At 38.9% G+C, this 14,280-nt stretch overlaps 2 protein-coding genes and 1 pseudogene across 11 annotated transcripts in view; all 3 read left to right on the top strand.

Annotated features, from left to right (window-relative positions):
• Window positions 1-8,384, top strand: part of LOC109685703 (general transcription factor IIH subunit 2) — a 30,238-nt gene extending 21,854 nt beyond the window's left edge. For 3 of the 7 annotated variants that reach the window (XM_074077344.1, XM_020162654.2, XM_020162656.2), the window contains 2 exons: window positions 1,773-1,884; window positions 3,103-8,384. In XM_074077344.1, coding sequence (XP_073933445.1) covers window positions 1,773-1,884; window positions 3,103-3,158 — 168 coding nt within the window. In that variant the 3' untranslated portion in view covers window positions 3,159-8,384. Of the gene's footprint in view, window positions 1-1,772 lie in introns of all 7 variants that reach the window. The other 4 variants (XR_012449153.1, XM_020162657.2, XM_020162658.2 and 1 more) reach the window with 4 other exon arrangements.
• Window positions 8,385-10,136: 1,752 nt separating this feature from the next.
• The window catches only part of Naip (NLR family apoptosis inhibitory protein), a 38,324-nt gene continuing 34,180 nt past the window's right edge, over window positions 10,137-14,280 (top strand). For 3 of the 4 annotated variants that reach the window (XM_074077338.1, XM_074077337.1, XM_074077335.1), the window contains exon 1: window positions 10,137-10,293. The gene's annotated coding sequence lies outside the window, so the exon portion shown is untranslated. Of the gene's footprint in view, window positions 10,294-11,094; window positions 11,754-14,280 lie in introns of those variants that run through there. The other variant, XM_074077336.1, reaches the window with a different exon arrangement.
• Window positions 13,997-14,139, top strand: LOC141424546 (small nucleolar RNA SNORA48; annotated as a pseudogene).

Here is a 14,280-nt window from a genome sequence, read left to right as displayed (position 1 = left end):
AGTGGTAGAGCACCCATTCTAGCATGCTTGAGGCCCTGAGTTCAAACCCCAGTACTTCCAAAAAAAACCTAAAAGAGCTATATATAAACTATATCAAGTATTAATTAGGAGTTTTCTTCTTTAGGGGTTGAAGCTATAGCTCAGTGGTAGAGCTCATACTTAGCACTTGAGAGATACTGGGTTCAGTCCTCAGCACCAAAACAAAAAACAACCATCCACAGAAAACAAGTGTTGCATGTTAATTCCACTCTTGTGGTTTTAAGATGTGGTTTTGAGACAGGATTTTGCTATGTATCCCAAGGTGGCCTCAAAAACTTGAAATCCTCCCTCCTTAACCTCCTGAGTGATGGGACTTCAGGTGTCTATCACCACACCTAATCCATAAAACAACTTTATTAAATGGTGCATAGTGATGTGTGCCTGCAATACCAGCTACTCGGGAGGCGGGGAGAGGAGGATGTAAAGCTCAGGACCAACCTGGGCAACATAGCGAGACACTATCTCAAAAAGAATTTTTTTTTTTTTTAACTTCATTTTAGATTCCTTGGGGCTGCAGGTGTAAGTCAGTGGTAGAGCCACCTATGTAACATGTGTGAGGTCCTGGGTTCCATGTCTGGTGCTAAAATTTTTTTTACATTCCTCTTTGACATCAGTATCTTCATCACCAGAATACCTCTCTGTGTGTGTGTGTGTGTGTGTGTGTGTGTGTGTGTGTGCGCGCGCGCGCGTGTGTATGTGTGTGCGCGTGTGTGTATGTGCGTGTGCGCGCGCGTGTATGTGTATGCGCGCGTGTGTGTATGTGTATGCGCGCGTGTGTGTGTGTGCGTGTGTGTATGTGTGTGTGTGTGTGCGTGTGCGCGCACGTGTGTGTGCGTGTGTGCGTGCGCGTGTGTATGTGTGTGCGTGTGTGTACGTGTGTGTATGTGTGTGCGCGCGTGTGTGTGCGCGTGTGTGTATGTGTGTGTGCGTGTGTGTATGTGTGTGTATGTGTGTGCGTGTGTGTATGTGTGTGTATGTGTGTGTGCGTGTGTGTGCGTGTGTGCGCGCGTGTGTGTATGTGTGTGCGTGTGCGTGTACTAGAGTTTGAACTCAGGGCTTCACACTTGCTAGGCAGCACTCTACCACCTGAGCTACTCTGCAAGCCCCAGAACCACTTTGTGAATCATTTGACAGTCTTGAAGAACACAGTATCTTTGGTTCTGTGTTGTTTGAAATTTAGTAATTTTTGAATCTATATATGATGCCTTATCCAAGACACAAGACCCTGGAAGTCTTATCCAAGTCACAAGAACTCACATGTAATCATAATAGAACAGGGACTTTTTTTTCTTATCTGTCTTATGTATGTCATTTGACATATGTAATGGAAAAAGGAATATAAGTTTTGCAATTGAGTGGTCTTTCTCTAAGAATTAATAAATCTATGGTAAATTTTGTGCTTTTTCTAATTGAATCTGTCAAGTGACCACTGTAAGCATTCAAAACTAGCAGTGGCGTGAAGCTTGTGTGTCTCGTCCCAAAGAGTTTCATAAAGGAAGTGATTGGGACTATCATATAAGAGAATAGACTTTAAGAACTCGAAAGGAAAGTCATTCTATCTTTTTTAAGGTATAGTTTAGGGGGAAATTGCCTCACATTTGAGAATATGTACATAAATAGGTAGAAAAAATTGATTTTAATATGAAAGAGCAAAGAAACTTGAAATTCAGCTATGCTGCACTTAACTTTTCAAAACTACTTTTGTTTATTCACTTTTCTCCTTTCTGATGCAGGTCTATGTTTGTGCTGCGTGCCAGAATGTTTTTTGTGTGGACTGTGATGTTTTTGTTCACGACTCTCTCCACTGTTGTCCTGGCTGTATTCATAAGATTCCAACTCCTTCAGGTATTTGATTCCAGCATGTGTGTTAGAAAGAAATTTGCAATTGTGAATGAAATAATCCTTTAAATAAATTAATTCTCCAAGTAAAGCATGAAGAATAAGATGAGAGGAGAATCTGATTTAAGAAACTTTTTGCTAAGAAGATATATTTTAATTTTTTACTTGTGTCCTATCACAGAAATGCCTAGAATTCATTTAATCTTGTTTTATATTATTTTGAGTCATTATGCATTATTATCTGTAAATTAGTTGTAATGATTAAATTTATGTGATAATCTCATTCTTTTATAATTGGGGTAAATACAGAATCTTTGTGACTTTTTATTTCATTGATTAGTGTGACGAGAAATTGAGTATAAGTTAAAATTCAGTGTAAGATGAAACTTAATCAATAGTTATGAAATTAATACATATGAGTTGATATACTGCTACATCCACCATAAGGTTCTTTTTAGAATTAACCAAATGTTGGAAATCTAATTATAATTAGATTTGGGTTAAGCATTCAAACTCACAAAACTGCAACAGCCACACTTGGCAGCAGTTTTCTCAAAGGGACATTAGATAGGAACAGCAGCAGGATAGCACTAAGGGTCCTTGTTAGTGGTCCAGATACAATTTGGCAATCAAGATTCTTTTAGGAGCCGGGCACCAGTGGCTCATGCCAATAATCCTAGCTACTTGGGAGGCTGAGATCAGGAGGATCGAGATTCAAGGCCAGTCTGGGAAATAGTTTGAGAGACCCTATCTCCAATATAATCAGAACAAAATGGACTGAATGTGTGGCTCAAGTTGTAGAAAGCCTGCTTTGCAAGTGTGAAGCCCTGAGTTCAAACCTCAGTCCTACCAAAAATGGGGGATAAAAAGTTGTTTAGAAGCATAATTGGTATTCTTACCTTTATCAGCTTCTTGGTAACAGAGCTTGAAAGCTTAACTGGAGATGAGATTCAGATGCAGCAAGGTTAAAGCTCCTGTTTAAGTCCTCACTCTCATCTGCTAAACCTGAGCTTTAAAATACTTTACTTAGTGGAGGGTATCTCATTCCAGCATTTTTGTTGTTTGTTACCTGTGATTGGCTAACAAAGCCAAAGTTTACTTCCTGTCTATTAGCTTCACTGAGTTTCATTCCCAGGGGCTACTTTACTTACCCTTTTTAACTTTCCCACTCCAGATCATCAGAGAAACTTTGGTGAGAATGTATGATTGAAGTCTGTGTTTTAGGTTCAATGCAGATATATCATTATTGGCAGGACGCCTTTCCAGGTATGCCCTGTTGAAAGTGAATAAGGCTGCCATAGCAAAGGTATGTGTATTTTATATCTATAAACTTTAGTCAATTTAAATTGAGTTTCACTGTGAAGTTTGTGATTTTTATAAATAAGAATGCTTAGTAAAAAACTTTTATCAGCAAAGACAATATAATCACTCCCTGTAGAGTGATTTCCCGATGAAGCCCAGAAATACGCATTTTTTTTTTAAACAAAGACATAATGTGACCAAAGTAATAATTTATCAGTAATAAAGTGTCAGTGATTTGCAGAAGATGCCTTTAACCCTGGCTTAGAAGGAATGTACTAGGCATTTCCTGAAAAGTTACAGCTCTGTGTTAGAGACTCAGCCTCCCTGCCTGGTATAAAATGACCTCATGTCCATGTTGACAGTTTCGGCTCCTTCAGTTTTGGGTTTTATTTGCACACTTGATAAGGTTAAGATAAGCATCTTAGTTAGGCTTAAGGAGGAATTTCCTTTTTCACAATAATACAGAAAATACTGATTTTTTTTAAATTACAGAAATGGGGACTGGGAATGTAGCACAGTCATGGAGCACTTGCCTACGTTGAGTGAAGCACTGGGTTCCATCCCAGTGGAGAAAAAAAAAAAAGACTGCGGAAGTAGAAATGGTGATTAAGACAGTTCTGGCCTTTAATTTCCTTTTTGGAACTCTATAGTATTATTAATTTATTTTAAATACATCCAAATGTGCACGTCTCTTTTGTGGGGGTGCAATTTTGGGAATCAGCCCTAGGGCCTTGTGCATGGTTTGAACTCAGGGTCTTCTGCTTGCTAAGCAAGCACTTTACCACTTGCTTTTACCAACCCTTTTTGCTTTATTTATTTTTTCAGATAGGATCTTGTTTTCTTGTTTTGTTTTATTTTCTTGGTGGTATTGGGATTTGAACTCAGGACAGCATGCTTGCTAGGAATGGCTCAATGGTAGAGTCATTACACCAGCCTGGGTCTTGTGTTTTTGCCAGGGCTGGCCGCAGACCTCAATCTTCCTTCCTATGCCTTCCATGTAAGTGAAGGTTAGAGGCATAAACCACCAAGCCTGGCTCGTTTGTTGAGACGGGGGTCTCACTAACTTTTTTCCTCATGCTGTCCTCGAACATCAGTCCTCTGGAATAGCTGGGGTTATAGGTGTAAGCCACTGTTCCCTTTTTTTTTTTTTCAGTTCTGGTATCAAATCCAGGGCCTTACACATGTTAGGGGCAAGTGCTCTAACACTGAGCTATACCTCTAGCCCCTTAATGTTCTTTTTATTCTGTCTGACATCTTTGACTTTTAACTAAAGCATTTAGTCCCTTTACATTTAATGTGTAAATTAAATTTATGTGTAGTAATAAATATACTTAATATATTTATGTTTAGATATATGTATTATCATTGATATATTTCTGGTCAGATCTACCCTCTTTGTGCTATTGATTTAAACTATTTCATCTTTTCTTAAGTTTTCCTCCCTTGTTAAGAAATTATGTGTTCTTTTTTTTATTCTTTTAGTGGTCACTAGAAATTGCACAGAATTTCTTAACTTGGGTCCTCTAGAAAATAGAGCTTGAGGCAAAGATGAAAGTGTTGTTGCTTTATTTGGAGGTGCAAATGTGGGAGGTGAAGTAAGGAAAGAAAGGGAAAGTAAGGTGAGGAAAAACGTGATGCAGTATGTTACCACAGTGGCCAGACTTCATGACAAGCTGTGAAGAGACAAGTCTCCCAGCAAGTGTGTTTACCTAGAGTGTGCACCTTCTCTGGAAGGTTGTAAGAAGAAACTTCTCTGAGCAGCCCATTGAAGGGAGGAAAAATAGATAACATATTTTCTAATTCTGTCCATCTCCCATTAACCACTGGTTGGAGTTTGCTTACAGAGTGTGTCATCCAGTCCTTTGTAACTGCTCAGCAAGCCTGTTCTCTCTTAGTGGTGTGGCCTTGCATGCAACTCTGGAAGGTGGAGTGGCAGCTCAGGTCAGATAGGCCTGTGACTTTAATTTAGACTCCAGCTAGCCCACGAAGCTGGACAAAGGCAGCAGTGATGGAGTAGGAGGTAGGCAACACCTTCGGAAGGAAAGAGGCAGCCAAAAGAATCTGAGGAGACATTACAAGTTTGTGTCTGATACTCATTCGTAAATAATTAAAAGTCAAAATTAATATGAACCTTTACCCTCCCCACATATGATACCAAGACTAAAAATACCTTATTTCATTTCACTCCTTCCTTATAAATGCATTATTGTATTTTTTCTATTTCATACAATATTAATGTTTGTTTTAATTAGTCAATGTTTATTAAGATTTAAGTATATATATACACATATTATACACAAATATATATTTGTTTATTTATTTATTTGTTTTTTGGTGGTACTGAGGTTGAACTCAGGACCCCACTCTTGCTATGCAAGCGCTCTACCACTTGAGCCACTCCACCAGTTTAAATATACATTACATTTAACACTTTTTTGAGTCTTCATTTCTTCTTGCATTTCACATCTATTTAGGATTATTTTTCTTTACCTGAAGTATGAAGTAAATCCTTTAGAATATGGGAACATTCAGGGTGTAGGATATGTTACCTATTATGCAAAAAAGGGAGGAAAAATACAAGTATGTAAACAAAAAGAAATACTGGGAACCAATAAAGAAAATCAATAAATCCAAATATTGGTTCAGCAAAATGAAGACTCAGATTACTAATATCAGAAGTGAAGGAGGAGACATTATTCTACAGCTTACAGTTCACATCTGCACCCAGAGGAAACCCCATACCTATTAATATCCATTCCCTATTTCTACTAGTTCACATGCCTTTATAATCCTCTTTATGTTTTTAAATTGTATGAATTATATAAATAATATGCTATGGGTTTTTTGTTTTGTAAGCAAAACACAAGTCAAAACAGGTCAGCAAGACTTCTGCTTGGGAAGGAAGTGGAAGAGAACTGTAGGATTTTGTAAGATTACTTAATGCTTTTTAACTTCCTCATGTTGGTGGTCAGTGGTTCAGTTCTTTATTATGGTTAACAAATTCATTCATGAAATGATCTCTGAATGGTGAGAAACAAGGGGATACATCCAGCCCTTAGGTAGGGTGGTGGAATCCCAAGGCCTTTAGTGAGTGGTAGAGTTGAAGAGAAAAGGCAAGAAGTTCTGCTCCCTGAGGCCTATGAAGAACGGCACAAGAGGCTGACACATTTCTGGGAAGTGTTCTTTGGGGGGAGGGGGGGCCCTAGTACTCCTTTTGCTTCCTGTTCTCCAGTGGCAGAGAATTCACTGTTCTACATGTTTTCTAGTTTTGGTGTGTGTGTGGGGTGAGGTATTATGAGATGGACTGGGGACTGTGTTCATCTGACTGAATAGCAATTCAGTCACTCCTCAGGCCAGGACCCTTGAAACTACACAATTTCTTCATTCACTAACTTGTTAATTTACTCAGCAAACCTTGTATATTAGCTGTAATTCTGACAAGATCTTAGGCATTACAGATGAAGACACTGAAAATAGGACATAAGCCCTAACCTAATTGATCTGTGAACCTCTGGGCATAAAAAAGAAGCAGATAATGTAAAAAAGTCCATGTGAAAGTGCTAACAAATCCAAGTGTTACAGGATTGGGATGGAGGAGCTATAAAAACGGGTTGGGCACAGTTCAAACACCTAAAGAGCCTCAGCCCAGGTTAACACAGAGCGGTGACCTCTGCAAAGTACTGTCAAATGTAAAGGAGGCCACCTTTGACACCTGAGTGTCAGCGAGGAAGTGAGGTATAGATTTCACTTTACCTCATTTTGTACTTTTAACTTTTTACCTATGCATTTCTTACTTGGTCTGAAAGTTTTTTTAAAAAAATATTTTAAATGAGGTAATCATTATTTAGCCCTGTTTTTTGTTTGTTTCTTTTGTGGGACTGGGGTTTTCAGATTTTACACATTAAGAGTGATTCTTTGAAGCCTGGTATAGTGGGGCATCTCTCTGATTCCACCCCTTCGGGAGACTGAGGCAAGAGGAATGCAAGTTCATGGCCAGCCTGAGTTATACAGTGAGATCCTGTCTCAAAAAACAAAAAATAAAAAGGGAAAAAAATGATTCTTTGGAGGAAGAGGGAGCTTTTAAAGGTCTCTGCAGTCAGTGATTCTAAATGGAGTGCCTCCGCCTCACTTGGGAACGCATTAGAAATGCAAATTGTGCTGGTGGAGTGGCTCAAGTGGTAGAATGCTTACCTGCCAATCATGAGGCCATGAGTTCAAACTTCAGTACCACAAAAAAAAAAAAAGTTCTCAGAAATGCAAATTGTTGGGCTCTCTCAGGCCTCTTGAGTCAAGTTCTAGAGTCAAGCTCTAGACTCTTGAGTCAAGCTCTAGAGGTGTGGTTCGAGGTGCCCAGTATGAGAACTGCTTCTAATCATGTTACAGATACCTAGGTAACTTAAAACGGATTTGGTGAGTGCTGAGCCCAGGAGTTTAAGGCCAGCCTAGGCAACACAGAGAAAACACGTCACAGACATGGAATTGCCTTTTCATTTCTCTAGATTCTGTGTAGACAGCTTATTTGTTTATGAGTTCAGAGCTTGTAGTAAATTGATATTTTAATTAACATACATTCAAATGTTCTCATTTTAAGTAATTCCATGTCTTACGTGTATGTGTGGGGGTGGTGGTAATGAGGATTGAACCCAGGGCCTCCCACATGCTAGGTGAGCGCTTTACCACCTGAGCCGTACCCTCTACCCTTTTGTTTGTATTTTGTCTTTGAGATAGGACCTTACTAATTTTGCCTGAGCTGACCTTGAACTCCTGAGCCTCCTGCTTTTGCCTCCCGGGTAGCTAGAATTACAGGTGTGCCCCACCATGTCTGACTAATTCCATGCCTTTTGATAACTGTATGTCCCTGCAATAATCACCACAGTGAAGGGAGACAACATTTTCATCACCCCAAAGAGGCTCCTTTGCTGTCAGTACTCCCCAAGACTTCCAGCACTAAGTCACATTTATCTCTCCTGTAATTGTTGGTGAATTTTTCCTTTGTGTATAATTTCTTATAAATTAAACCATACAGTGTATATGGCTTCTTCATGTTGAGATCTGTTCATGTTGTTGCATATATCAGTAGTTTGGCCCATTTTACTGCCTGTATTCCATCATATGGATACTTAATTAACCCATTTGTTTATCCCTAATGGACATTGGGATTGTTCTAGTGTGATGAATAAAGTTACTATGATCATTTTGGTATACATCTTTGTGTGTTCATTTTTTTCTTGGGTACATACATAGGAATGGAATTGCTGCACTGAATATTAAGAATATCCTTAACTTTTTTGTGAAACTGCTGAGCTACTTTTCCAAATAAATTATTACCATGTTACATTCCACTAATAGTGCCTTGAGGGTTCCAGTTACTTCATATCCTCAACCAACAGAGGACTTGTATTAGTTCTTAGAACATCTCTCCACACCTTTAAGTTAGGCTATGATTTCTTGTGACACAAAAAAGCATCAATTATAAAAGAAAAATTAAAATTTGAGTTAGTCAAAATTAAAAATTTCTGCTCTTGGAAAGATACCATAAGAAAATGAAAAAGGTAAGTTACAGACTAAGAGAATATATTTGCAATGTAGAACTGATAACCAAAATATAGAAATAATTGCAGTAATAAAAAGGTAACTTCATTTTAAGATGTGCAAAAGATTTGATTACCAAAGAAGATATATGAATAGCCAATAAGCCATTAAAAGCACAATGAAATACATATATATGCCCCAGAATAGCTAAACTTTACAATGATGCCTTGTGTGTATACACTTTTCAGTTTAAAAAGTGGTTAAAAAGCATTATTTAAAAGTTAAGCTGGTGCACACCTATAATTCTAGTGTTCAGAAGGGCTGGGGTGAGGCTCAAGTGTAGAGCTCCACCTAATAAGTGAAAGGCCCTAAGTTCAAACCCCAGTACTGCCAAAAAACAAAACAAACTATCCCTAGCTCTCAGGCAGAGGAGACAGGATTTGAGTTCAAGGTCAGCCTGGGCTACATGGTGAGACCTTGTCTCAAAAAAACAAAAAAAAACCCCATGACACCAGATTTTCTCTTCAGACTGGATAGTGCACATTTGTGAGTGAGTGCCTGTTAAAAGCGTTGAGCTTAGTTTTTTTGCCAATCAGTATTTTTCCTTTCGGGGATTTTTCCCCTTCCTGCCATATACATACAGTATTTGTATATTTCCAATAAAGGCCGTGTGAAGGTTTCAGTGTCAGTAGGAATAGATAGGAAGTTTCTTCGATTAATAGAGGATATCTCCAAAAACTACAACAAACATTTAATCAAATTTTAGAAGAATTCATACCAAAGCCAAGAACAGTATAGGATATTCATTACAATTAAGCAATATTATAGTAGAGAATATGACCAATGCAGTAAGACAAAATAACATAAAAGACAAAATTGTCATTCAGTTACTACAATTAGGCATCCAGAAACTTCAAGGTGATATACAGTCCTATCAAACACAGACCAGAAAGAGTCCTGTGCGTCATCAGTGAACATTCAGAAAACCCATTTCTAAAGGCAGCAAGATACACAGAATGCTTTAAAAAAAAAAAAAAAGTAACATGAACATAGATGCAGCAGCATTATGGATGGAAAGTAAGGTTTACTGGAGGCAAGTTTATAGACAGAAGGGTCAGCAAAATGAAGACCCAAAATGAAGAAGAGGTTCCCCTGGCCTCTGGGCTGTAGTTAAAAGAACTTATAGTAGCAGCATAACAGTTAACCAATCTTCACAAACTATTCAAAATAAAATACTTGCTGTTGGAACTACATAGGTCTTGTTATTCTCTTTGGGTCTTTTTTTTTTTTCATTTTTCTTTTATTATTCATATGTGCATACAAGGCTTGGTTCATTTCTCCCCCCTGCCCCCACCCCCTCCCTTACCACCCACTCTCTTTGGGTCTTAACAAACCCTGTTGAGGCAATACTTTACAGCATTTACTGGTAACTTCTCTAATTGTGCAATTTAGTTCCTCAAATATTTTCCCACTGCTTTCCAGAAAAGAACAGAGTTATTGTTTTAAGCCACACATTCTCTTTCTCCTTCCACTGGCCAGCACTTTCCTTCCATTTGACTGGACTTCTGAATAAAATTCAAGGTGAGTAAATGACCGTCTTTGCAAAGGTGCTCTTCCATACCTAAACTTATGGCACCCTTGTTACAGACTTAGGTTTAAGTCCCACCCAATGGCCTATTCACCTCAGTGTCACTTTTAGTACTTATAGCCAAAGAACATTAGACCCAAAGAAGGCCTTAGAAGTCATTTCTTCTCACCAGAAATGTCCTCAGGACCAGCAAACTTGACCACTGAACATTGGTGTGTCAGTACTGGGTTGATATCACTTATCTCCAGAGAGACCTGAGCCCTGGTGCTGTCCATTGGCCAAATCTGAATGAAACGTGCGAGCTGGGTTAATTAATGAGCTGGGGTGTGAGGCCAGAGGCAGTCTGTACTAGCTTGTTTATGTTTTGAGCCTGGGCATTCATCCTAGTTTGGGCCACCAGACCAGAGGAGTATGGGAGACCCCCTCCTCAGATGAGTTTATGGTTTTCCTGAGACCCAGCCATCTTGTTTCTAGGTGGTTCATTACCTAAAGATGAAGCACATCTTAAGTGACAGAAAGGCCCATAGCAATTGGCCTGCTGTTTCCCTGTGGGTTTGTTGTGTTGTTTTTGATTCTGTATCTTATGCTTTATCGAAGCCTTTTGTGGGCTGGAGGAGTGGATCAATGGTAGAGCACCTGCCTAGCAAGTATGAGGCCCTGAGTTAAAGCTCTAGTACTAAAAAAACCTAAAAAGCCTTTTATTGTAAAGTCATAATGGGTTTTTTCAACTATCTTAACTCTGTATAATTGCTGAAGATAGTACTGTGCATAGGATCATTGAAATGATTTTTTACCTTATTTAAATGATAAGAAAAGATGAAAAATGGAAAAAGATTTAGAACTGTTATGTGAGATGGTGGTGCACACCTATAATCCCAGCGCTTGGGAGACTGAGGCAGGAGTACCAAGAGTTTGAGGCCAACTAAGAACCTGTATCAAAACAAACAAAAAGATTTAGAATTATCACTGCCAGGCTGTTTGCTGAGGCAGCTCTGGTTTGAGTTCTTTTAAGTTTGACAACTCCATTGATACAATGGAACTCTAGGGAGGTAGATCAAAAGCTAAAGGAGGTAGCTAAATGGATTAAAACAATTTGGAGTCCAGAGTGTTCATCATTACACTATTAGAAGAAGGAGGAGACAGAAATTCAGACGTAGTGGAAGTCAGCCAAGAATACTGCGAAATACTCTGTCTTGGCTTGTGTTGGCAAAAAACGAAAGTAACAAAGAGTCGTAGGTTGCCAAGACATGGCCAGTTCTGTAAAGGGAAGAGACGACATCAGAGAGTTGGGCAGATGTTTCTTTTGATAAGAATATAACCCTCATCTGAATCACTTTAGGAGAAGGGCATCAAGACACAACTGAAAAAGGATCAAAGAGCTGGTTTCCTAAGAAACCATTACTACAAGGCATTTTGCACAGTAGTCACAAAGCAGTTCCTTTTGTCTTATTAGGTGAGTAAGAACCCTTCTTGGGTACTGTCAAATGTACCTTCAAAAGCCAGCAGATGGGAGGCTGAGGCAGGAGGATTTCAAGGTTAAGGTCAGTCTGAGCTATATAGCAAGACCCTGTCTCGATAATAATAATAATAATAATAATAATAATAATACTCGTAAGGCTGCTGCAGCTTTTGCAGAAATGTGGGTAGATGGGCAAATTCCAAGTTGGATGAGTTAGGTAAAGGTGGGAGTATGTAAAAGATATTTTGTAAAGGAAATTTGTCCCATCTCCACCCCTAGGTAGTAAATGGAGTATTCCTTTAGGATCACTGAAATGCTGAGAATGCAAACAAGCACCTTTGAATTGATCATATGAAATACTAAGACATCCCTAATTTTGTGCCTTTTACTTAAGTGATGCTGTGATTTTATTGACCTCCAGTTGCTTGGACTCTTGCTTTAGTTATGTTTCTAATTTTGCCTGGAACCAATCTCTGACAGAGATTGTCCTACCTATGTCTCCCACATAACTAGATTATAAGCATGAACCACCTTTGTTCAGATGGGAATTCACTAACTTTTTGCCAGGGCTGGCCTCAAACCATAATCCTCCTGATGTCCACCTCTTAAATAGTGCTTCAACTTTTTTTTTTTAATGGGACTAGGTGGTTTGAATCCAGGGCTTCCCACCAGCAAAACAGGTGCTCTACTACTTGAGCCACACCTCCAATTCATTTTGTTCTGTTTATTTTGGAGATGGGGGTCTCACAAACTGTCTGCCTGGGCTGGTCTCAAACCTTGATCCTCCTGATTTCAGCCTTCCAAGTAGCTAGGACCACAAGTGTGAGCCTCTGGTTCCCAGCTGGCAAATTAAATTTGACTTTCTTCTATTTTAGAATAAAACAAAGAAAGCCTGAGCCAACGTACTGATAAATAAGCATTCTTTAGCATATTGCATTCTTAAAACTATATCAGGTATGGCTAAAGCTGTTAGAGGCACTGCTTTATTATGTCCTCTTTAGTCTACAATTAATTTCCTGTATCATCAACTTTTTATCACAGACCACACCAGATCTGTTTGTTTGTTTTGTTTGAGACAGGGTTTTGATATGTAACCCAGGCTGCCCTCCAGATTTATGATCCTTCTGCCTCCAGAGTAGCTGGGATTATAGTCATGTACCATCACACCTGGCAATCCTTTTTACTTTATTATTATTTTTATTTTATTTTATTTTTTATTTATTTATTTTTTTAGTGGGCCAGGTTGCTGAAGCAGGGGAGTGAAGATTGTGTGGGGTTTTGAATAATAGCACATTCCTTGGGGACTTCAAATAGCCATGGCCATTGATTCCTCTGGGGCTACACAACCTCAATGTTCAAAAGGTGCTGGAAACATCAGCCTCTTTACACCAGCTGGAGCCTCTTGCCGAAGCCCACAATTGCCACCCAGGGATGGCCACCTCAATGGCCTAGGGACTAGAAAGTTACCTGCGACTTCTGACAGATACACTCAATTTGAAAAACAATCGTTGTTTGCTGGCTGGCTTTAATTTAATGGAAGGACATAAAATTCTGATATCTGAAAAGCCATGGCAGGGAACCATCCGAGAGAGAACCAGGACCCTGACAATAGAGAAGGTGAAAAAGACCTCGTGAAAACAACATCCAGAGCAATTTGGTAACATAAATCAAAACCCTTAAAAATGTCCGTATGGTTGATTTAGTAATTCTCTTAGGAAATTATCCTGAGGAAATAAAGACGAGATTGAGGGAAACATTTTGTCATAAGCATATTTAACTCACCTTTGTTTCTGAAGAGAAAAACAGTAGTCTAAATGTCCTTTTAGGGGAACTGGTAAAGCCATTAAGAAGTAATTGCAGGGCCTGGTAGAATGGCTCAAGTGATAGAGGCCTGCCTAGCAAGTGTGAGGCCCTGAGTTCAAACCCCAGTGTTGCCAAAAATAAATAATAATTGCAGGCTGGGGATACAGGTTGGTGACAGACTGCTTGCCTAGCATGCATAAGGTCCTGGGTTCAATCCCCAGCAACACACACACACATAAAAAGCATACTGCAGATATATATTTATTTATATGACAATATCTTACAGTTTTTGTTAAGACAAAAACCAGTTTATAAAATAAAATGGATAGTACCCATAACCATAATTATGGTAAAGCATCCACAGCTTGGGCACACAATACTGCAACTTAGAAAGTGAACACAATTAAAATAATTATTTTAAAAACTAAGTAGTTTTCCCCTGGCAATGGGAAAACACCACTCCATTAGTGGTGTTGCTCTTATCTCAGTCAGGGGCAGAGGAGATGACAGTCCTGTGTTCATCCTAGCTTAATGCCTGGGTCAGTGGCCAAAGCTGTTTCATGCCTAGGGCACATTTTAAACAAACAAAAAACCAACGAAGTAATTTTCTCAAATTGTGACTACAGGGCTATCCAATTTTGTCTATATTGTCCCTTAACACAAATGGCAAAATTATGATCATTACTACATTGCCTCTACAGTTAGTAGTGGAAGACTT

This window comes from Castor canadensis, chromosome 6, assembly GCF_047511655.1.
Source record: "Castor canadensis chromosome 6, mCasCan1.hap1v2, whole genome shotgun sequence".
NCBI classification, from domain to species: Eukaryota; Metazoa; Chordata; class Mammalia; order Rodentia; family Castoridae; genus Castor; species Castor canadensis.
This window is presented reverse-complemented; position numbering and strand designations above follow the sequence as displayed.